This window comes from Schistocerca cancellata, chromosome 1 (genome assembly GCF_023864275.1).
Source record: "Schistocerca cancellata isolate TAMUIC-IGC-003103 chromosome 1, iqSchCanc2.1, whole genome shotgun sequence".
Classification (NCBI taxonomy): Eukaryota; Metazoa; Arthropoda; class Insecta; order Orthoptera; family Acrididae; genus Schistocerca; species Schistocerca cancellata.
In genome coordinates, this window is record NC_064626.1 from 922,078,295 (window position 1) to 922,104,016 (window position 25,722).

The 25,722-nt window shown below is 39.1% G+C and overlaps 1 protein-coding gene across 2 annotated transcripts in view; it reads right to left on the reverse strand.

The window, feature by feature from the left end:
• LOC126191321 (serine protease svh-1-like) overlaps window positions 1-25,722 on the reverse strand; it is a 457,777-nt gene that overhangs the window by 281,628 nt on the left and 150,427 nt on the right. For both annotated transcript variants that reach the window (XM_049932162.1, XM_049932154.1), the window contains exons 4-5: window positions 17,116-17,584; window positions 2,419-2,758 (exon numbers count right to left, since the gene is read on the reverse strand). In XM_049932162.1, coding sequence (XP_049788119.1) covers window positions 2,419-2,758; window positions 17,116-17,584 — 809 coding nt within the window. The remainder of the gene's footprint in view (window positions 1-2,418; window positions 2,759-17,115; window positions 17,585-25,722) is intronic.

Below are 25,722 nucleotides of genomic sequence, written 5' to 3' on the forward strand. Positions count from 1 at the left end.
GAAACAATATAGTTTCAAATGTCATTTAGTTTTTAAAAAGACTGAAATAATATTCAGCAAAACTCCAGCACTACTGCACACTTCTTAGGTGACTAGATGGGAACCATAAAATGCTCTCGTTCTCATCTAACATACCAGCACTACTGCACACTTCTTAGGTGACTAGATGGAAACCATAAAATGCTCTTGTTCTCATCTAACATAGTATTATAATTACAAACAAGAGTGATGAAAATACCTAGCTTAAACACAGGGTAACTTTTCTGAGTGAGCTATTTGTGAAGTAAAAGCATACTGCAGGCATTTCACCACATTTTTGATTACTGAAGCTACTGAAGGTATTAATCACAGTCAGTCAACTGATAATCTCTTAGCTCCTTCCTTATCTGAATCTGAGAAATACGTTTCAGTTATGGAACTATCATCTGCTACACTGATAACAACTCAATCAACAACAGAATCCATGAAGCCACTCAGGTGCTGCATTTTCTCCTCTTCTTTTATGACATGCCATTGTACATCCTGCCAGCATTTGGCAGTGACATGTCAAAATGATGTATGTGTTAGTTCCAATACATCTGGCACCTTTTACATTCTTGTTATTTCTAGCGCCATATTGCTTAACTTGGCTGCAAATCAGTTCTGTTGGGTTCATATTGTAGTGGTGCAGTGGCAAATGTAAATATACAGCATTTGTACTGTGAGCTCGATGCTGTAAAAATGATTGTTTTTCATTTTTCTACATCACTTATCAGTCTGGTTCATGTGAGACTACATCTGTGGTATAAAACAGTGAACACAGTCCAAATCATTTGGTTTATTTTCTTTTTTTATATTTTCTTAATTTAAGCAACCTTTATTGACAATCTGTCATAAAATATTGATAGTTAAGAATTTATATTTGAAATGAAAACAAGAATTTTGAAGTAATATATGATTAGAAACAAGAAGATGTGCATTATTCATAAAAATGATCATGAATTTTACAATTATGAGATGTAGGTGTTTCAAATCGAATGAAGAAAAAAAAAAGACAGTTATGATGAGATTTGAACCAGCAATCCATGATCTGTACCAGATTATCAATCCACTATGCTAGCGATTCGGCTATCCATCCAACATGTGTTTATAACTCAACTTTAGTAAATACAGCCCCTCGGAAAACTTCCAAGCTGATTTTTTAAAATGTAAATTCATGAAAAACATTAAGAACAACGTATTTCTCAACATTTTTTAACCACATTCCACTACGTAGCAGGAAGCAGCCTTTGCCATTTTTATACTGTGTATTAACAGTGCTACAATCAGAGCACAACAGTACTGTACACAATTTTTTAAATAAAAACTAAATTGCTAAAGTGATCAAGAAAAATGTTTGTGGCTGGCAATACATTAGAATATCTTAAAGATTCATTTAATGTAACTTAATAATAAGATACTCAATACGTTAGTAGGACCTACTTCCAAGAGCGTAACAAGACCAGTGTATGCATGCTATGGCTTCTGACCAACCACCATGTTTGTATTTGTTTACATCATGTTTATTCTTATGATGGACAGAGTGTATCACTGTGTTATTGGAAAGTGATTGATTCCAGCCCAGGAGACGGGACTAATGCACATGACAGTGCTTCACATTCTGAAGGAATTTTGGGCATGTGAAAAATGGTGTCACTGTCTCACGACTCATTCTACATTATTTGACAGAAATGGCTGCAATACAAAGCTGGTGGTAACCACCTGGAATGTTAGGAACATGAAGGAGAGGCCTTCTTATGCCTTATCATTATGCCAGATGTGATACAAGCTAAATGGTATGAGCCACACCTGAGGCACCAATCAAATGAATGGCATCATAAGTGTCACCACAACAACTGAAAATGAAAAAAGACATTGTGATTCTGGTGTATGACTTATCACATACTATTCCCCAATGGCAGACCGTCATTGCCTTGTAATACTGTTTATTTTTGGAATGCAATCTGGTACCAGCTTTCAGAATGAAGTGGCAATGCTTTCTGCAGAAATCACCCATCATTTTGCAGGAGAATGCTTGGGTGCATACAACACAAGGTGTGACTGATTTGTTTGACAGATGTGATGGGAAAATGCTATACTATCCAGCATACTCCACGGACTTAAGATCTCATGATTTTTACTTTATTCCTGAGATGAAGAAAGCATTTTATTGCTTTCACTTCAAAATGATTACAGAGACTCTTTGGGCAACAGATTACTCCATTTCACACCATCAACGCCACTGGCACTGCTAAACTTAACCTACAGATTCCACATCACTAGCAACAGGTTACACACAAAACTGGCTTAAAGTTCCAAACCTCATATTTATATGAAATGATCAATACTTCTGATCAGGAAACATTTTATCAAGTATCATATGATAAACATGCTTAATACCTGAGAAGAAATATCCAACAGAGTTGCTCCTTGAGCACTGCAGTACTCTAATGCTGTTTCAAAGCCAAACTGTTTAATGTCACTCCTGTTCTGAAGAGCAATCAGAGAGTAGCAAGAGTTGTTATAGTTCATTTCACCTGGTTGGCATACAGAAGCTCTATTTCTAAAACATTTCACCCCAGCTGCTTGTGTATTTAAGTGAGACACCTTTGCTTTTTGATACAGATGGCAGAATTCCAGTGAGGCTTCATTTCCATTACAACTCACCACATCCACAGAAATCTGATTAACTTTCTGCGAATATGATTTTGGACAACCTTGCCATGAAAGTTCTGCTCCTCTAGAAATGAAAGTGTAGTTAATATTTGGAACTATTAGGTAAATTTTGTATTTTAACATATATTTATGCACAACTTATTCAGAAAACAGAGTAAATCTTACAAAAGTAAACAAATATGATCACAAAAATGTTAAGATTACCATGTGATTCTGTTAAAACTACATTACATTACAGCTACGGCCATTTCACAGTACATTCCTATACAGAATAATTTATGGTCAATCTAGGGGAATCCTTCCTAGCCATAGACATACAAAAACCTCCAATTAATTCAGATTCACAGATTCATTTACAACATGTTTACAGTCTGGACTCAAGGCCAAGATATGTTGCACTCCTTTCTCCTGAAACTGGAAACCTTCTATTCAAGTCATTCATTATACTTTTTCTTCTCACGCCATTTCTAAGGCTGGTAGTTGAGAAGAAGCAAGCTGGTATTATTTTTCTTCCCCTCTTGTTTTGCATCTGCCTCTTTAAATTTCATTTTTTCATTTTTGACTAATTATCATTAACATGCGTGAGTATAATTGGCATTTTTGTAAAAGAGAAAGGTTGGCCCTCAGTTTTAAAGATTATAACACCACATCTAATTTTGTGCTTAGTTTTATATGTATGTAATTTATTTTCTAACTTATTTCAACTATTCCTAGTTAGTATCTTTTGTTATTGGGTGAAATCAGTAATTGCTTCGTAACTTAAATTCTGTTGTTGATGTATAAACAAATGTAAATTCTGTACAAATTATAAACATTTGGAGGAACAACTAATAGTATTCTTAAAGGATTTATTTGGCTCTATTCAAAAACATGTTAGCAAAGCTAGCCCTTAATTAATTCCAAAGTTATTAACAGTTTGTCTGTGTAACGATATTTGTTAATTTCATGATTCAAACACATAATTCAGCCTAACTCTTGTAGTAGAAGAAACTGTTAAAAAGAACCAATTTTTTGATGTATTCAGTTAATTTAATGAGTTAACTTTTAATTGTAATTCCTGTAAATTTAACTTTGAACAATATGTAGTTTTAGTATCTTTTATTGTGAAGATGTATAAGGGCCCGATTTTTGGTCACGAGACAGTCTGTCCACGGCCGAGTTTCAGACGATAAACCTGTGTTGGTTAGATCAACAACAATGCATCAACTTAATTGTGAAGTAAGTGTAACACAATTAGGCTGTGTGTTAAAACAAAGACAGTGTCTTTTTCCATATGTACTTTTTTATTCTTCAAGAAATGTGAACTATGTGGTTAGGCTTTTACTGCTCATAGGTGTCCAACAGGAAACTATTGCAGCAGTATGTGGATGTTCACCAGCAGCTTATTAATGAGGCTTTTCGAAAGTTAAACAATAGTGCACTGGCCATATAAGTCTGTATTATTGGTGCGTTGTGAACAGTGAAAGTAAAGTACTGTGGAATGCAAATGTGCACCTGTTGGCTACACCATTTAAAGTAGTCAGTGTTGTACTTCCACAACCCATTTTTCAGCCAGTGTAGCAACACAGTACATCGACACTGAGGACAACAAATGAAGAAATAAAGCAGATGAATGCTACACAGTTCTTTCACCTGAGGAGGTGCAATTCATGGACACCATACCAGCAGTGATAACCAACTCCTTGCAACATAATGTAGATCTTGCCAAGGCTGCTGTGAAAGATCAGTGAAATTGCTCATAGATGTCATCAGCAATTTGTCTTTGTAGGAATGTTTGTATTATCATCAATTGTCTTGTTATAGTAGTTTGCAGATAAATGCTCTGTTACAGTGATTAGCTTGTACTTCCTTGCTTTCTAAATGGCAAAATTTTCTGGTGCCAAAACCTGGGAATTGGGAGCTCATGGGCTATCACTGGGTGATACACTGCCGACTTCTTGACACTGATGGAGGACAGAGTTTCTACAACATTTAAAGGGTATGATACAAATGCATGCTGTACAGTAGCCACTCTGAAGACTGTTGACATTGCGCACTGCTCTTGTGGCTGAGACAAAAAATTACCACAGCACACTGAGCCTGCTGTTGCCATTACAAAAACACTAGGAAGTGTCATTTCCAGCCAAGAAAAGATCATACGGTTGTGCATATTTAATTTAAAATTTCTTGTCAATTGTTGCCTGTGGTAGGCACAAGCATCTCTGGACAGCAACGAGTTGCCTCACTTCATCGATCTCTACTTACCTGGAACAATGGAATATTTTTACAGCATGCATAATGTATAATTTGAAAGCCAATAACAACAATGCCTCTTGAAGACTTACAAAGTTTCAAAAGACAACGATCTCATCAGAGATGTCTTATCACATGTCTAGTATCCACAACTGAAAAATATTCAGATGACACACCACTAAAGGTATTAAATATTGCAAGGAATACTTGTAAGAAGAGCTGCCCCTTCCTTCACAGTTTAACAACACTGCTTTGATGTGATCTGCCACGAATTCCTCCCATGCGCAAACTTTTTCATCTCTGAGTAGCATTTGCAATCTAATACCTCAATTATTTGCTGGGTGTATTCCAATCTCTGACTTCCTCTAGTTTTTATCCTTTACAGCTGCCTCTAGTGCCATGTAAGTTATTCCCTGATGTTTTAACACATATCATATCATCCTGTCCCTTCTTCTTGTCAGTGTTTTCCATATGTTCCTTTCCTCGCCAATTCTGCAGAGAACTTCCTCATTCCTTACCTTATCAGGTCACCTAATTTTCAACATTCTTCTGTAGCAGCACATCTCAAATGCTTCAACTCTCTTCCATCCCTACACAAGGACATGCCATTCACAAGCACGTCTGGTTCTTGGGCACATTAGCTCCTGCTGCAGCTGCTCCCAACATTCACTCCACACAATGTCAATTGAACCACAAAGTCACACATACCATGAAGCTATACTGCACTTTTTACAAAGATAGTGATCCCTGGGCACCTCAAGATCCTAAGATCAAGAAATCAGTGTTTTCTTTGTCTCAATCAAGGCCACACTGTTGTAGACATTTCAAAGATAGAAAGAGCCACCTGCTCTCACTGCAAAAGGATTCATCAGCAATGAATTTGAGATGTATCGAACCAGTCTAAGCCATCCCATTAATAGTTCAGAGGGCAATGTCATCACGAGATGCTCAAGTTTCATGCAACTTCAGATGACGTGTGTTTGTAATAGGGCCCACAGGTGAAAGCTGATTCAGACATTGTGTTTTGGATGCAGGCAGCCAATCCACATTTGCCAAAATCTGATTTACAGTCTAAACCTACAGGTTATCAATACTCAGTAGAAGCATTTGAATCTCCTTTGACATCCATGCTTCACAGATTAGTATGTTTCAAGCTAAGCAGCACATACAAGAACACATGTTAGGCTCAACACTTCTGAGAGTTTACATAGCTTCACAAAACATGCAACTGTGCCCACAGACATCAAGGTAAATGATTGATTGAGGGGATTATGGGGCTAAACGGTGAGGTTGCCAGTTCCGCGATTCAAAAATTACTTGTGTATGGTAGAGGTGTCCACTAAAAGTGGATGGATCCAGTCAGAGGGATGAAACTATAAAACGAAGAAACTAAAAACACACTCAGCAGAAGACATAATAGTGTAGGAAAATCTAAAAACAGAGGGTTGAAAGAGCAGCCTTTGCAAGGGAGAGTTTTCATAGGTCCCAAACACAGAAAATGCAAATAGAGGCCCCAACCACAACCAACCTACCACTACTCCAGGAGTAACGTAAAACCTTATAACCAAAAATAAAATCCACTGTCACTAGGAAACTGAGGACCAGTTCAACAATCCATGAATCGTCTGCTAATATTAAAGACAAGGAATCTGGAAGGCTATACTTAGAACAAAGGACCAAAAGAAGGGGATGTTCCACCAATAAATGGGATACCGTCAGTCTGGCTCCACAGTAACTTTCTGGGGGTGGCTCATTATGAAAGAGAAAACATTGGGTGGACCTAGTATGACTGATGCATAGATGGCATAGGACAGTGGACTCCTTTCAAGCAGAATAGAAGGAAGAGTGCCAAACAGCAGCAGTCTCCTTGATTGTGTGGAGTTTATTACTGAGAGATGTAGTGCATCAGATGTCATTTCACTTTTTGGCAAAGAGAGATTTGATGTGTATCTGCACATCAGTACCTGGAATCATTATAAGAAATGGGAGGGCAAGTATCTGCCTCTCTAGCCAAGTGGTCAGCCAGATGATGTCCACATGTCTTGGGACTCAGAGAAAGACAACGGAGCAGGTGGCATGGCGAAGGGCAGAGAGAATGTCAGAGATAGCAGAGACCAAAAGGTGACGAGAGTAACATCGATCTATAACCTGCAGGCTGCTCACTGGATCGCTACATATTAAAACATTGTGGAGAACGGCATGAGTAACAAAATGTAGGACCCTGTTAATGGATAGCAGCTCTCCTGCGAGCACACTATATGGTCCCAGCAGTAAATGGTGTTCCAAGCCAGTTGGAGAGGTAAAAGCATATCCTGTCTTAGCTATCATGTGAGAACTATCAGTGCAGAACATGGCAGCACCTGGATCTTTCCAAGTATGTAACACACAAGATGCAAGAATGTCATAGGGGTGACAGAGATCCTGGAATAGGTCAGTCCTAATCCGTGGTCTAGGCACCATCCCAGGGGGAAGGGGGGGGAGGGGGATGGCAGGGTGCAAGAGGAACTACACGGGACACATTCCAGAGAGTAGAGGTGGAGATCTTCCCCTGATGGAGGGAAGTGAGACATATTCCAACCTGCAATCCCACCCAAGGATGGGTACTAAGAGGGAGGTGTCCCTCGCTGGCAAGGAGGATGGGGTACACAGAATGGTCAAGGAATCATCAAATGGTGATTGCATAAGAAGTCAATAGCTACCTCCATCGTATTTGTAGACAGAGAATCCATGCTTCTGTGAGGAGACTGTAAATGTGACTAGTGCGAAAGCCACCAACAGCCAGATGCACCTCATAATAACGAACAATTTCAAGGAGTTTCAGAGTGTAAGGAGCCACTGAGCCATAAGCCTGACAACCATAATCCAGTCTGGGCAAAACTGGAGCACTGTAAAGATGGAGAAGAGTAGCATGATCATCACCCCAAAATGTGTGGGCCTCAAGGCAGACAGCATTCATCTTCGGCATGCAGGTAGTCTTCAGGTGGTAAATACGGAGCAGCTATGTCAGCTTAATATCAAAAATAAGGCCCAAGGAATGGAACTGTACTACAACATCTAGGCGCTGGTTGCCTAAATAAAATTCTGGATTGGGATATACTGCATGTCAATGGCAAAAATGCATAAATCACAATTTGGAGGGAGAAAAGTGGAAGCTATGGGGAAAGGGCCCATGTGGTGGCCCGTTGGATGCCACCTTGGATCTGGGGTTCAGCAGATGCTACCAATTGGGAGTTGCACCATATGCAAAAATTGTTGACGTTCAATGCCGGGGTAACCAGAGGCCCAACAGAGGTTACAATCCCACTGATGGTGATAAGGAAGAGTGTAACACTTTAACACAGAAACCTGTGGGATACTGTTCTCTGGATCTGAGGGGTACTGAGTAGAGTGACAACTCTAACCCGGAAGAGTCGATGGGATGAAAATGCATGGATTAAAATTGTAAGGGGCCACGAAAGCCTCAGTTATAGATGGTAACTAAAATGTGAAGGCATCAAGCTGTGTTGCATGTCTAATGTAGGTCAAAGATGACCACGAAAAGGTGTCTGAGTTCAGCAAAAGCCTTTTGGATTCTTGTGTCCAATCTGAGTAAATGTTCAGTTGTTAACCATCCTTCCTGGGAGCTACATTGATATGGGAACAAAAGGCTCTGAGATTCGAGCACCAAACTTAATTGAAAGCTAACCATCCTCTCGAGCAGTTTACAATGGAAGTCAGTCAGACTAATCGGTCGGTAGCTGTCAAGAGACATTTGATTCTTCCCGGACTTAAGTACGGGGATAACTATGCTGTCTTGCCACTGTGAGGGGAAGGCACCCATGAGCCAAAAATGACTGAAGACCCTGAGTAGATGTTGCCTCTGGCTAACGCCCAAGTTTTGGATCATCTGGTTATGGATGGAATCTGGGCTTAGGGCTGAGTCATGTGAAGAGCTAAGTGCCTGCAAGAATTCCCATTCAGTGAAGTATTCGTTATAGGTTTCAGCTTGGTGAGGTTTGAAACGGAGGGGGGTTTCTTCAACTCATTGTTTCTGCTGAAGAAAGGTAGCACGATAGGATGAGGATGCAAATGCTGCCGCAAAGTGTGTCGTGAGGTGTGCTGCAAGTACCGATGGATCAGTACACAGAGCACCCTGTAGAATAAGGGCCTGGATAGTTGAATGGAGCTTCAATCAAACCTGAGATGAAGAGGCATACAACCCCAGGGAGGAAATATAGTGCTCCCAGGATTCCTTTTTACTCTGCTTAGTAAGATTGTGAGCCTTTTCATGGAGAAGTTTAAAAGCAATAAGGTTAGTCTGTGAAGGGTGTCGTTTAAATCATTGCAGCACTCATCAGCTGTCCATGATAGCTCCTACGTCCTTGGTCCACCACAGTATTGGACTATGACAAGGTGGACCCACGCCCACGGATAGGGGGACAGCAGTGCCAGTGGCATGAAGAATAGTGACAAAGACGTCTTGTACGACCACATCAATGCACTCCGAGAGACAGATGTCGAAGTGCACAGCAGGCATATATAAAGCCCAATTGGCTCTGTGGAAAGCCCAACATGGGGGTCTGACTGCCTCGTGGCGTCAGGAGAATGATAGACTCACTGGAAAGTGGTCACTGTCACAAAGGTGATCATGGGGTGACCAGTGTAGTGAAGCTGCAAGAGCAGGGAAGGAGATCGTGAGATCAGTGACAGAAAAGGTGTCATGAGCAGCACTGAAGCATGTAGGAGAACCATTATTGAGGAGACACAAGTGAAAGTCTGCAATAGATTGGTCAATTAGAAGACCCCTACCTGTTGAAGTGGCACTCACCCAAAGAGGGTGGTGTGCATTGAAGTCCCCGAGGAGAAGATATGGGGGTGGGAGTTACTGTATTACGGTAGGCAGTTCAATATTAGAATATGGCACATCTGGAGGGTGGTAGACACTGTAAATGGTGATTGTTGGGGTTGTTCGCAATTGTACCACTATTGCTTCTATGTTGGTATGAAGGGGGTCCAGTCATTAACATCAGTACGAATAAAAGTGTAGACCCCTCCAGATGCTATCTCAGGACCAGCACGGTTCTGACAGAACATCCAGTAACCATGAAATGTTGGAGAGTGGTCATAACAGAAATGTGTTTCTTGAAGAACAAGGTAGAATGCAGAATAAGTGGAAACAAGATGTTGTATTTCCAGTAAATGGGGGTAATATCTGTTGCAATTCCACTGGATTACATGTGGTTAGAGTCCAGGTTAGACATAAAGAAGCCAAGGGGAAGACATGTCATCTGGTTGGTGCTCATCACTGGTGAGGATAGGAAGGGTCTAATTCAGTGTAAGAAGGAGGGGTGAAGCCCCCTGGGATACCAGGGAAGCCTTGTCCTTGGACTTCCACTGCTTTTTCTTCTCCCTCAGAGGGAGGGAAGAGAAATTATCAGCAAGAGAACAGGTGGCAGCAATGTCTGGATTGGACAGAGAGTGAACAGCTTTGGGGGCCTTGGAGCATGGGTCCCAAGTTTGCAGGTTTCCTATCTTGAGAATGCCAGGGAGGGGTGTCCCAAGAGTAAACCCCTTCCCTAGCAGGAGCCAGAGGAAGGGATTTCTTCTCTGGCCGAAGAGGAGGAGGAGGAGCAGTTCCTTGAGTGGAAGGGATGAGAGCTGCCATGGAGGGAAAGGGGGGGGGGGGAGGAAAGGGAAGGATGAATCAAAGGGGAGAGTGAGAGGAGAGGTGAATCGGACCAGGGTAAGGAAGAGGTGGGAGGGGGAAAGGAGTCCAGATAAATGAAAATATTGAACATTTACAGTTGGCAGACGCCACTGAATTACTTATTGGTCCACATCACCACTGGGAAATAGTGGATGATGCAGTGCCAATGCACGTTTCTCCATGTCTGCCATTGTTGATCTCTGAACTAAGGTGGATCAACAGTGGGTGCTGACTAGGTGTTTTAGCTAAATATGCAACTATTAATCTCATTAATTTTGTTGAAGAACTGAATGATGGCGCTACACATAGCTTTTGGGATTTAGCATCAACTGAAATCAGCACCGATCAAGAATGATTAATGAAAGAGAAGGAGTCAGTGGCATTGAGTTTCATGCAATGTACATGCTTGCAAACCAACGATGAGTAGTTCACCTCCCTCAACCATCCAATGTTTTTCTATCTAACAACTTTCACAATGTCAAGTGACATTTTGTTGCCTTAGGAAAATATTATGTAGAAATGTTGACCTAAGACTTGTTTATGGCAAGTTAATGTTGGAGTACATTAAAAACTACCACATAGAGTTGGCTCCTACCAAAAATCCTGCAAATTATTTTATTTACCTCATCAATTGGTCAAGCAAACAAGACACAGGAGTACAAAATGGTGGGTAGTCTTTGATGGTTCTTCTTACAAATGAGGTGCACCCTCTCTTACTCTTACAAACGAGGTACACTCTCTCTTACTGAGACTTTAGAAATCAGGCCTGGCTTGTTGCCTGAAGTGATTGAGATCCTTTTGAGATTCCATCTGCAACACCTTGTAGTCACTGCTGACATTGTTTATGTTTTCCTGCAGCTCTCTTTGTCTTGACAATAGAGATCTTACTAGTTTCTTCTGGTACAAGACCAACAATAACAAGGTCGAAGATCACATTGATGCAATCCAAAGGACAATTTATTGATTCTCATGTCTTTCTTTCAGCCTCACATGCAGCCTGTTCCTGCTTTCAGCAACTATTCATGAACTAGCAGACACTTATCTATCGCAGTTCCCTGGAGCACCAGCCGTACTGCATAAGAATATGTGCATGGGTAACTTTACTGCAGGAAGTGAATCAGAAAGTACGTTAGTCTCACATATTGTTAAGTTATCTTCGCTAATGAACAAAATCAAATTGACATTGTCAATGTGCATGACTAATTTTGGAAGAATTATCTGTTATTTGGAAGGTGGAACAAACAATCAAAAGTCACGACATGGAACTCAGAAGAAGGCACATTCTCAGTGAGTCAGCAACAAGTCACCACAAAATTTTCAGAGACAAATGCAACAAAAAGAAATTTACTAAGAGCAACAGCAGGTCTTTATGACCCACTGGGATTAATAACTCCAACATCCATCATAGGAAAAATTCTGTTTCAAGACACTTGGTTGCTTGGACTATTTTGGGATGAACCCCTGCCCTACAACTGTAGGTTAGATAGTGCACCTGGCTGTCAGACCTTCTTGGGCTATCCCACCGGCTGCTGTGGCCAAGTGGTTCTAGATGCTTCAGTCCAGAACAGCGCTGCTGCTATGGTCGCAGGTTCAAATCCTGCCTTGGGCATGGATGTGGGTGATGTCCTTAGGTTAGTTATGTTTAAGTAGTTCTGAGTCCAGGGAGACTGATGACCTCAGATGTTAAGTCCCATAGTGCTTGAGCCATTTGAACCATTTTGAGCTATCTAATATTGCTATTCCAAGGTGGATCCAACTGTCAAGAGCAATAGCGCCTATATTCACGTTTTCTATGATGCATCTGAAACAGCATATGCTGCCACTTCTAGCGACAACATTTTCAAACTAACGTGTAATAAAAGTAGATTAGTGTCCTTGAAGAAAATAACACTTCCTCAGCTTGAACAGCTTGTAGTACTGATAGGAGCCTGACTACTATACTATTATTGCAAGGTCACAACCTCTGACCTTAGCAGAGTGAAACTTTGACAGATGCCATTGTAACCCGTGGGTGAGATCGTCACTTGTAGAACATTTGTATGCAACACAGTGTCAGAAATACATACATGCACCATGCCATCTCAGTGGAGATACTGTCCAGGCAAAGACAACCTGTCAGATTAAGTTTCAAGAGGATCCACAGCTCATGTTGTGAATATTGGATATCTGCTGGAATGGGCCAACATGACTATCACAGTATTCTAATTTATGGCCAAGCACTCATTTCACATCTAAAATTTTATTGAAAGCTAGGAAATTAGATAAATTTTCTCAGGATTTTCTCACTCAGGCTTCACAATCACTCATAAATGTAAACAGATTCATCTCTTACTGGGAACTGTTATAAACCACTGTCACCTCCTATGCTTCAAAATAAAAGTCCTTCAAAAAATGGATTTATGTGAAGTATTCATTGCAGAAGAGGTAGCAGAAGCTCATCTTTATTGGATTAAAACTATGCAGCAAGAATGTTTCTCCCTGCAAATCATCACTCTAAGCAAAGATCTTCAACTTTCTAGCCTCTGCAAGGCACTGAGTCACAGCAGCATGGACAGGATGTCCTAGAATCTATACTTATGAACATAGAAGCTGCCCACAGTTCAAGACCCATTACACAAAACTGAGGATGGAGTGCTTACCCCAGCTCATTTTCTCATGGGAGGGAGAATTACCACCCTACCCACAGGCTCTGAGCCACCAAAAACAACAGGTTTTGTAATGCAATCTATGCTGCTGCAGAAGATATATGACGAGTTTTAGAAGTGGTGGAGCAAAGAGTATTTTTGCTTCTTTGGAGCTTTCATCAATTTAAGAATACTGGCAAACCACTGAAGATCCAGACTGGAGATATTGCACTCTTTCGAGAAGATATTCTTCCCCACCACATGTGGAAAAGAGTAAGAGTGAAAGAACTGTGAACAGGTTGGGATGGATTACCTCAAACTGTTATCCTCATTATCCCAGATGGAAGCGATGTCACCAGGCCAGTCTGGAAGTCAACTAAGGTGGGGAGGGTGTGAAAGATCAGTAACATTTTACAACAATGTCTAGAGCACTTTATATGTGTACCTATATTTGTATAACATTGCTGCTGTCTCATTGTTATAAATATGTAAACAAACACTCTGTTGAAGTGATTAGCTTGTACTTCCTTGCATTCTCAACTTGACAATGACAGCTGCCACAGTCCCTCTATCCCTCTATCATACACCATGGTTTACAGAGTATGTCTGTAGACAGAAACTTCTCTCTACACTTGGTCCGCAAACAGACCCTCAGTGCCATATCTTCTTCTGATATTCAGGAAGCCCAACAAACCCACTAACAGCTACTAAATGATATCAGTGCAAATTAAAACAACTAAATCAAATTTATACTGGGATTATGACTTACTTTTGTTACAATTGAAATGACAAATATGTTCCTCAAAAGCATTCCCACTTCCTCCACAGCACCATTCAATTGTGACTAGGTTAATGTACCACTGTTTGCTTCCTTGTACGGGCTTTGCTCTCAATACTATGTCCAATAATCTTATCCCTATGAAAGTTGGGGAGCAAGACATTCCATGTATAAAGCCACTATCTCCCATTGATTGTAGATCTTTGCCCATCAGAACCAGGCCTACTAAAAAAATCAAGAATATCAAGTGCTTATTGTGAACTCTAAATGTATTGCTATTTCACATAACAGCTAACCAACCGCCAATACTTATGAATGACCAAAGTTGACAGCATGCATGACAACACAGTTGTAAAGCATTTTTTTAACCAGAAGCATGACTGCCTGTTAATGATTTGATGAGCATTATAATCTCTTCACTGGTTATATCCATGAACTGATGTCTCTCAGAAATGCATGCATCATCTGCACAAGTACAGCGACAACTGTTAAACCACAAAACTGAGGGGCTATAATTTTTTTCACCACTCTAGCCAAGTCCACTTATTTCAACAAACAATTCACCAACTTTGACAAGTCAAACACCAAATTAAGAAATGGATGGAGAACACTCTCAATCACAATACAAAAAACAAGCAGCCACATAGCAACAATAACAACCATTGCTTACATTGTTTGGTCTAACTAAAAAAAATAAGGCATTAAGTTAGGTGACATCAGAACAGCAGAAAGTATGTGTACATGTTCATTCACGAAGAGAAAAATTTTATCTTAAATGATTTTTGTTTCATATTCTGTACAAAATTACACACTATTCTGTCAAGGCAACAGTATTATTTCACACTAATTGATTTTTTGTGTTTAGTGTTCATGTAATAAATGCTTATCATAACATATCTAAAACTTTCGTACTTTACTGTTTATCTTTAGCCACTATGCTATCCCTTAACATTAAGGAATCATCAGAGTCTTGCTCAAAGATTTCATTATTTTATAACCTGACTCAAAACCATGAAAATGAATGTTAATTGTGTCACTGTTTATATTTGTTTCTTGTTCAAGGATGTGCCATATCATTCTTGCTTGATTCTTTGAGTTGCTTATTATTTTAAGCACAGAGAATACTTTTTGCCTTTAAAGACACAACACAATTTTTTTAAAAAAGAAGAAAACTTTGAAGTAGTACTTGTAATTCATATCCACTTTTTCATTACAACTAGTTGTCTAAATTTTATTAAGTTTTTCCCTTCATAATACTAGATGTTTTGAAGTCAGTTGTTACTCACCCATCCTCTCCACTTCTTGAATCTACTTTCAACTGCTATGATGAAAACGTAAATTCAAAATGCTGTAAGAATATAGTTAACAAGATATTAAAAGTCTCATCTACAGCTGGAGAGTTATCATGCTAAATGGGCTAAATGACACAATGTGCTTTCTAGGTTATTCCGAATAAACTTTATGTAGCTGGCCACTGTGGCTGAGTGGTTCTAGGTGCTTCAGTCTGGAACCGCACTGCTGCTACGATCACAGGTTCGAATCCTGCCTCAGGAATGGATGTGTGAGATGTCCTTAGGTTAGTTTGGTTTAAGTAGTTCTAAGTCTAGGGGACTGATGACCTCAGATGTTGAGTCCCATAGTGTTTAGAGCCATCTGAACCATTTGAAACTTTATGAAATAACCAAGAATGTAAGTGTACACTAATTAAACATTAACACTTGCTCATTGACTTTAGAAAAGCAAGTTATCACTTTGTATGAACCAAAAATAACAAATGAACATTGCCTGTTCTAAATAAATTTGTGCTGAAGTGCTAAATGGGCTGAGTCAGCCAGTCAAGTTTTGTAACACTTCTATCTCTAGTAATCATTTTACTGTTTAGTCTTCACACAGTCACTGTAAAAGTGTTTGTACAACTCACGTAGATGTTCTATTATACTTCTGAGGTTTCTTTTCTTTCCTGAAGACAATCCTTTTGTGCAAGGACCTCACTGAATGCAATTGTTTTGAAATTTTCACTTTGCCATCCTTTTTTCAACACACTTATCATTTGCAATCCCTCCGTTCCAGACAAATGCCCTTTTCTTCAATTACCCCAGGCATTATGATTTTAATTTTTGAGGCAGAAGTGGCATTAACCTTAGTTGTGTTAATGATCATATCATCAACTTTACCAATCCAGGTGGCATAGTGGTTAGCACAATGGACTCGCCATCAGGAGGACGGCAGTTCATTCCCACATCCAGCCATCCTGATTTAGGTTTTCTGTGATTTCCCTAAATCACTACAGGCAAATTCCAAGATGGTTCTTTCAAAAGGGCATGGCCGACTTCCTTCCCCATCCTTCCCTAATATAATGACACAAATGACCTCACTGTTTGGTCTCCTCCCCAGATCAACCCAACTCAGCTTCTTGATGGAAGTCCATTAAATAACTGCCTTTCATCTGAGCTTTTTGATGGTTGCTTATTGCCTGCTGTTGTTATGGTGTTCATTACACTGATAAGAAAGAAATGTTTTTTTTTCAACAATTGCAAGGTCATTGTCAAAAGCTAAATGCTGGGGCCAGAAACTAAATACCTGTGTTCTGTTGACCTGTAGGCACCACCAACAATGAAGACATGCAAGAGGAAGGCTACAAAATGGCAGGAGCAAGCAGGAGTGTATAATTTTTATGTCCAGTATAGCCAACTCATATAATACGCTCTGCAATTACACCATTTAGCAAGAACAAGTAATAGGAGTTACTTCTCATGCAATTTACTGGCCTTTGCAGCACCTACATCAGCTGTAATTGGAGATAGCCCTTTAGTATGTAAAAGCCCTATTCACATGCCACCAAACAAAGTAGAAAATACAATTTATCCAAAACTAGAGCTTAGTCCTTCGGCATGATAACCCTTCAGTGAATCCCATAATTTTTCTCCAAAATATGAGTTGCCTAATGTTTCACTGTTATTATTTCACCATCATGATTAGAGGAAGTATTTATTGCTGCTTTAATGCCAAACCATTAAAATTAATGGATCTAAAAATAAAATTTCATTTCTTGGATTCTATGTTTCAATCAGAGACATTCATTACAAATCTGTTGCACAAACCTGTAATAGCCAAGCTGTCTGCAGACTACAGTTGCTTCTTTTATTGTCCATTCATTTTTGTTGTCACACACTGTTCCCCACCCAGTGTCTTCTGTATGAACTTCAATATATCCTTCCCAGGTTTCAGAGCCTCCCCTTAATCTTACTTTTTGGCCACTAACATCGGAAGTTATAATAACTTTCCGAATAGCATTTGGGGTTGCTCTGCTGTGATTTTTTGTAGTGGAAACTGATGAGAAACCAGTCCGATGTATGAATGGAATTTTATTACTTGAATAATCAGGTGAAACCGGTTCTGAAGACTTGGTGAATGTAGATACAGTTGGAAAGGTTGGAAATGTCCTCTGCCTTGAAGTTGGTAATGGTGTAGTGGAAACATGAGAGGTATATCCCAGAGCACTAGTTACATGAGTAAATAAATTTCCTCTGCTGGTATGATCTGTACTGCTCCGACTGGTATCTGAGAGTCCTAAAAAAGAAAAAGAAAAAAAAGCATATAATGTGCCACCTCTTAACATGTGCACATGCTACATTTATGCAGCATCATTGGCTTATAATAAAAACATCATATCTTGGAAAAGTTATGCATTGTTTTCTCACTTGGTTACCTAACAATATATGTGGTTTCCTTTATTCTTCACTAAAGTGCAGTACATAGATCATTACCTCTCATTGGCTCACTAGTAGTTGAGATATGAGGTTTTCTACCTAATAATGCAATACAAGTATTTTGGTTTTATTTTTGAAAATTGAGGATTTCATTCTAAGCTGACAATATGTTGTTGTTGTTGTTGTGGTCTTCAGTCCTGAGACTGGTTTGATGCAGCTCTCCATGCTACTCTAACCTGTGCAAGCTTCTTCATCTCCCAGTACCTACTGCAACCTACATCCTTCTGAATATGCTTAGTGTATTCATCTCTTGGTCTCCCTCTACGATTTTTACCCTCCATGCTGCCCTCCAATACTAAATTGGTGATCACTTGACACCTCAGAACATGTCCTACCAACTGATCCCTTCTAGTCAATTTGTGCAACAAACTCCTCTTCTCCCCAATCCTATTCAGTACTTCCTCATTAGTTATGTGATCTACCCATCTAATCTTCCGCATTCTTCTGTAGCACCACATTTCAAAAGCTTTCATTCTCTTCTTGTCCAAACTATTTATCATCCATGTTTCACTTCCATACATGGCTACACTCCATAAAAATACTTTCAGAAATGACTTCCTGACACTTAAGTCTATACTCGATGTTAACAAATTTCTCTTCTTCAGAAACGCTTTCCTTGCCATTGCCAGTCTACATTTTATATCCTCTCTACTTCAACCTCATCAGTTATTTTGCTCCCCAAATAGCAAAACTCCTTTACTACTTTAAGTGTCTCATTTCCTAATCTAATTCCCTCAGCATCACTCGACTCAATTCGACTACATTCCATTATCCTCGTTTTGCTTTTGTTGATGTTCATCTTATATCCTCCTTTCAAGACACTATCCATTCCGTTCAACTGCTCTTCCAAGTCCTTTGCTGTCTCTGACAGAATTACAATGTCATCAGCGAACCTCAAAGTTTTTATTTCCTCTCCATGGATTTTAATACCTACTCCGAATTTTTATTTTGTTTCCTTTACTGCTTGCTCAATATACAGATTGAATAACATCGGGGACAGGCTACAACCCTGTCTCACTCCCTTCCCAACCACTGCTTTCCTTTCATGTCCCTCGACCCTTATAACTGCCATCTGGTTTCTGTACAAATTGTAAATAGCCTTTCGCTCCCTGTATTTTACTCCTGCCACCTTCAGAATTTGAAAGAGAGTATTCCAGTCAACATTTTCAAAAGCTTTTCCTAAGTCTACAAATGCTAGAAACATAGGTTTGCCCTTCCTTAATTTAGCTTCTAAGATAAGTCGTAGGGTCAGTATTGCTTCAAGTGCTCCAACGTTTCTACGGAATCCAAACTGATATTCCCTCAGGTCGGCTTCTAGTAGTTTTTCCATTCGTCTGTAAAGAATTTGTGTTAGTATTTTGCAGCTGTGACTTATTAAACTGATAGTTCAGTAATTTTCACATCTGTCAACAACTGCTTTCTTTGGGATTGGAATTATTATATTTTTCTTGAAGTCTGAGGGTATTTCGCCTGTCTCATACATCTTGCTCACCAGATGGTAGAGTTTTGTCAGGACTGGCTCTCCCAAGGCCGTCAGTAGTTCCAATGGAATGGACTCCTGGGGCCTTGTTTCGACTCAGGTCTTTCAGTGCTCTGTCAAACTCTTCACACAGTATCGTATCTCCCATTTCATCTTCATCTACATCCTCTTCCATTTCCATAATATTGTCCTCAAGTACATTGCCCTTTTATAGACCCTCTATATACTCCTTCCACCTTTATGATTTCCCTTCTTTGCTTAGAACTGGATTTCCATCTGAGCTATTGATATTCATACAAGTGGCTCTCTTTTCTCCAAAGGTCTCTTTAATTTTTCTGTAGGCAGTATCTATCTTGCTCCTAGTGAGATAAGCCTCTACATCCTTACATTTGTCCTCTAGCCATCCCTGCTTAGCCATTTTGCACTTCCTATCGATCTCATTTTTTAGACATTTGTATTCCTTTTTGCCTGCTTCATTTAGTGCATTTTTATATTTTCTTCTTTCATCAATTAAATTCAATATTTCTTCTGTTACCCAAGGATTTCTACTAGCCCTCATCTTTTTACCTACTTGATCCTCTGCTGCCTTCACTACTTCATCCCTCAAAGCTACCCATTCTTCTTCTACTGTATTTAATTCCCCCATTCCTGTCAATTGTTCCCTTATGCTCTCCCTGAAACTGTACAACCTCTGGTTTAGTCAGTTTATCCAGGTCCCATCTCCTTAAATTCCCACCTTTTTGCAGTTTCTTCAGTTTTAATCTACAGGTCATAACCAATAGATTGTGGTCAGAGTCCACATCTGCCCCTGGAAATGTCTTACAATTTAAAACCTGGTTCCTAAATCTCTGTCTTACCATTATATAATCTATCTGATAGCTTTTAGTATCTCCAGGGTTCTTCCATGTATACAACCTTCTATCGTGATTCTTAAACCAAGTGTTAGCTATGATTAAGTTGTGCTCTGTGCAGAATTCTACCAGGCGGCTTCCTCTTTCATTTCTTAGCCCCAATCCATATTCACCTACTACGGTTCTTTCCCTCCCTTTTCCTACACTCGAATTCCAGTCACCCATGACTATTAAATTTTCATCTCCCTTCACTATCTGAATAATTTCTTTTATTTCATCACACATTTCTTCAATTTCTTCATCATCTGCAGAGCTAGTTGGCATATAAACTTGTACTACCGTAGTAGGTGTGGGCGTCGTATCTATCTTGGCCACAATAATGCGTTTACTATGCTGTTTGTAGTAGCATACTCGCATTCCTATTTTCCTATTCATTATTAAACGTACTCCTGCATTACCTCTATTTGACTTTGTGTTTATAACCCTGTAGTCACCTGACCAGAAGTGTTGTTCCTGCTGCCACCGAACTTCACTAATTCCAACTATATCTAACTTTAACCTATCCATTTCCCTTTTTAAATTTTCTAAGCTACCTGACCGATTAAGGGATGCGACATTCCACGCTCCGATCTGTAGAACGCCAGTTTTCTTTCTCCTGATAACGACATCCTCTTGAGTAGTCCCCGCCCGGAGATCTGAATGGGGGACTATTTTACCTCTGGAATATTTTACCCAAGAGGACACCATCATCATTTAATCATACAGTAAAGATGCATGCCCTCGGGAAAAATAATGACCGTAGTTTCCCCTTGCTTTCAGCCGTTTGCAGTACCAGCACAGCAAGGCCGTTTTGGTTATTAAAGTAACACATCAATATCAATGAAACTAGGTACAGGAGTTAATTATATCACTTCATAAAAATGTACTAGAACTTTGCTAATCAAATAAAAAGTGTGTCAAATATTTAAATACTACTTTTTTTAAATGCCAATATTTTAGATCACACACTTTTGTGTTAATTTCTACTGTGATAACAATGCTACTGTCATATAATAAGTAATACATTTTGAGAAATCAAACAAAGGAAAATTGAAGATGGAATGTAACAACATTATGAAAAGGATAGTTGCTAGTGTGTGTGTGTCATCTATTTTTGAAAAAGGCCTTGTTGGCTGAAAACGTATTTTGTGACAGTTTCTCTGTTGTGCCTATCTGTGACTCAGCATCTCAGCTATATGGTGAGTAGCAACTATCCTTTTCATAATATTGTAACTTTTTGAAGAATACATGTCAATGTATGAATACTTAAAATTTGGTTTGGTTTGAAAAAATAGGGGAACAATGTAAGTAATATAAATTATTACAATATTTATGTTCAAAACAAGATCAAAGTTATAACCATCGTCTTTTTGATCAGCTTTTAAAGAGTTGAAAAGAGCTGGGTCAAAGCAGTTCGCCGTGGAGAAAGTGAGGCTTGCAAGCAACATTCTATAGTCAATGTTATTATTGTTCAAAGCAAGGAGAGGGTCAGAAAGAGCTAGTAATTTAATATTCTTCCCAGTAAGATATGACATGTACCACTAAGTTGAAACATATGAAAAACTATATTCAATGTCTGCAGAAACTTGAAAAGGGAAGTACTAGAAAATTGACAAAACAACATAAATTACAAAATATAAGGATGCAGTATGTGTAGTAAAGCATAACTCATTCAGTATAGCAGAGAAACATCCCATAAGTTTAGGTATAATGTTTCTCATCTTTTTCACTGTCAATTAAACAGATTAGATAAAAAAAGGCATGACTTAAAAATATGTGATCCAATCACCACCTATGTTCACCATCATTGTGTGATGGCAGGTGGTGTAGCACTAGCAAGTAGAAGGTATATAAAGTGGGTTGGGAGGAGGGGGCAAAAACAGTATAGTTGTTACTGTAATGTGGAAATGGAGCGATTTATCCAATCTCCAAAAGGGCATGATCAGATCCTTGACTTTCAGATCAAGGGTGGAAGGTATTTCTAAAATGGCTGAGTTTTTTAAACTGTTTATGTGCCACAATGGTTAAAGTATACTGAGTATGCCAAAATGGTGCTATCCAAAACTGGCACCGAGGTAGCTGTGGTGCACCATGGGCCATAAATGGAAGGGGTGAATGATGGCTGTGGAGACACATATTGGCAAATAGATGTCAAGCTGTTGAGCAACTGACCACCCAGATGAACCAAGGTGCTCCTAACAGTGTCTCCTCAAGGCTATCCAGGGAACGCTGCTGCAAACGGACATCTGCAGCAGGCATCTGGTTCATGTAACCATGCTGACTGCTGTTCATCAGTGACAAAGACTTCAATTTGCACTCCAATAAAGCAACTTTATCTCCACTGAGGGGTGCACATGGATGTGTATATGCACGTGCATAGTTTTGAAGATCAGCAAGATGAGTTTACTATTTTCCCTGACCAACCAAACTCACCAGGTTTAAACCCAATTGAGAATCTGTGGGGCCACACTTATTGTGCTGTTCATGCCACGGATCTTCAATCAAGAAACCTAGACCAGTTGGCCATGGCACTGGTGTCAGGATGGCTCCACATGTCTGTCAGTCCCTTTAGAACCTCACTGACTCTTTTTCCTGCATGTCTCACAGCAGTCCACGCTGCAAAAGATGGCTAGTCAGGCTTTTGGTAGGTGGTTACATTAATGAGACTGGACAGAGAATAATGAAGAGGGAAATATGGTAACAGAAATATTAACTGGAAATTAATGTGTGCATAAAATGTACATGCACCAATATTTACAGATTAAAAATGTCTCTATTTACCTCAGCTGCCAACAAATGAAACTTGTCTACATTTACAATTACTGTGATGCTTTTTGTATTCAATCCTGCTGAAAATTTGATCTTGATATGACTCTTTCTCCTACAGCTATGACTACAGCTTGATACCCTCAGCCAGTTATGGTGGATTCTTTTTATAAATATCTTCTTGGGAATTACTTGCTTGTATAACATGAATTGACACATAGAAAAGAAATGTATTTTTGTACAGTCATATATGAAAAGTAAATCCAGAAATTACAAAATTGTCTCTGGTAGTTATACAAGCCATATTAATGTAATATTCATGAATTTTTAAAGCTTTTTAGTGACAACAGCCAGCAGAAGTGTTCAATGATTACGATAAAATGGTTAATGGGCAGAGATATGTATAGCTTCAGGGTAATTAAAATATTAGTTAGCTTATTGGTTCTATGTTAAGCCTTTTACATTAGTTCTTTGTAAACAATATTTTTTACCATCTGAGAAGTTGGTACTGTGACAACCAGACTGCATTATGAGATAGCACATGAGTGTGCAACATAAAATCAGCAACAGGAAAAACACTCCTGCTACAAGTCAACTCATACAAAAGTGAGTGGCGTGTATCCCTGTAATATATCTATCATCAGACTGATGCAAATTTTGAAGAGAAACAGCAGTCACTTGAAATCAAAGGAGAGGTCATTTCAGATCAACAGAATATGTGACACAAACACTATTTCTCCCTGAGAATATTTGCTTAAAATAGTGACCTGGACTACATTGTCAGGTAGAACTTTGACTTGAAACCTTCTACTACTACTACTACTACTACTACTACTACTACTACAAAGTTTCCAAAGCTTAAAGATCTCAGCAAGAACACAGGTGTGCAAACACTAAGAACAAGCCCGTGATACTGAAAACCTGGCGGATTTAGTGAGTTCAAAAATTCCACAGAGGAACGAACTGCTTTATATTTACCACCATGAATGCTGAGGTAATTGCACTGGTGCATGTAATTGAGTCATGAACCCTCCTGAAGATATCCTCCACAGACTGGAATAATACACTTTTTGAGTCTCTCAAGAAAATACATCACACCATTACATAACAGCCCTGTTAATTTTAATAAATTTTTAAAAAATATTGGAGCCATGATGACAATGGGTTTTCTGGTTCCCAAAAGAATAAAAGGAAAAAATTAGTGAACATTTAAATCAAAATGAAAAATGAAAAAATGAAAATATGACATGCATCACTGCAAGGTAACTAATGTCCATAGTGTGTTAGTAGTCTACAAGCTATGAAGAGAATGGTGGAAAAATGAATAGAGGAGCATAGAGGCAACTGTCAAAAGAAGTAAATTTATAAGTTTCCTGTACCAGTACATGCTTTGCAACCAGGAAACCACAAGTTTCTGTTTCATTAGACCAGGTATGGCACCCACGGATACTGTGATAGGTTGCAGTTGTGTTATTACACACATCTATAATTCAATCAAAAAAGGCACAAATCAATAATTTCAACTGAAAGAAGGCAAGTGGGACAGTTAGTGTACCTGGTTTCTCATTCTATAGAGGAACTGCATGGAGGGGTGCGGGGAGGCAACGTCTATGCATGGAAGTGGACGGCAGAGAACCTTACTTCAGTCATGATGTGTGAACCCGTCATGGACTGCATTGATTTGGGGGAAGAGACCAAACACTGAGGTTATCAGTCTCATTGGAATAGAGAAGGATGGGGAAGGAAGTTGGCCATGCCCTGTCAAAGGCGCCCAGCATTTCCCTGAAGCGATTTTAGGGAAATCACAAAAAACCTAAATCAGGATGGCTGGACACAGGACTGAACCATAGTCCTTCTGAATGCGAGTCCAGTGTGCTAACCACTGTGCCACCTCACTCAGTAACCAGTCATGTAATTGAGTCATGAACCCTCCTGAAGATATCCTCCACAGACTGGCATAGTACATTGAGTTTCTCAAGAAACATAACAGCCCAATTAATTTTAATAAATTAAAATAAATGTTGCAACAAATACTGTTTAAGCATCATTTGTAAATTTTCATCTCCCTTGTTACAGGTGACAAACCAAGTAGCTGGAGACAATTAATAAGCTACGAACCACACATACTAATAACAAAATTAAAATGTATCACAATAACAACAGAAAAAAATGTTAAATGGTAGTAGAAAAATATTTTAAAAAAATTTAGACATGTAATAAAAGGAAGCCCACTGATCATCACACAGAAATTCTGAAACATGTTGGAGCAAAGAAACAGAAATAAAACTTACAACTGTCAAAATCAATCTGAACTCCTTACATCTTTCTATGAACATTAATTTGACTATGACTTAAAAATCAAAGTATAGTCAGCAATTGATTTATTAACTGTGCTACTATTTCTATTCACAATTTAGGGGATAAAAATCCATCAGTAATTGTTTTTAGAACACAGAATTTTTGCCTACGTCACAATTACTTTATTTCCCTTATGCCCCTTATGCCCAGTTTTCCTTTTGTGTGTGTGAGTGAGTGAGTGTGTGTGTGTGTGTGTGTGTGTGTGTGTGTGTGTGTGTGTGTGCGTTAAAAACATCAACAATTATTTGAACACAGTATGGCATGATGACAGGATTTAAAAATTTATTCCTTTAATATTTCCTAGATAACTTTACAGCCACTAAATCCAGTGTGTTAGGGTTGGGAAGTACAATGCCATCTATGCACCTAAAGAAAGGTTTGTTAATGTTCTTAAACTTTCAAAAACATAGTTCTTATGAGTAAGAAATGTAATAAAGGGTGGCA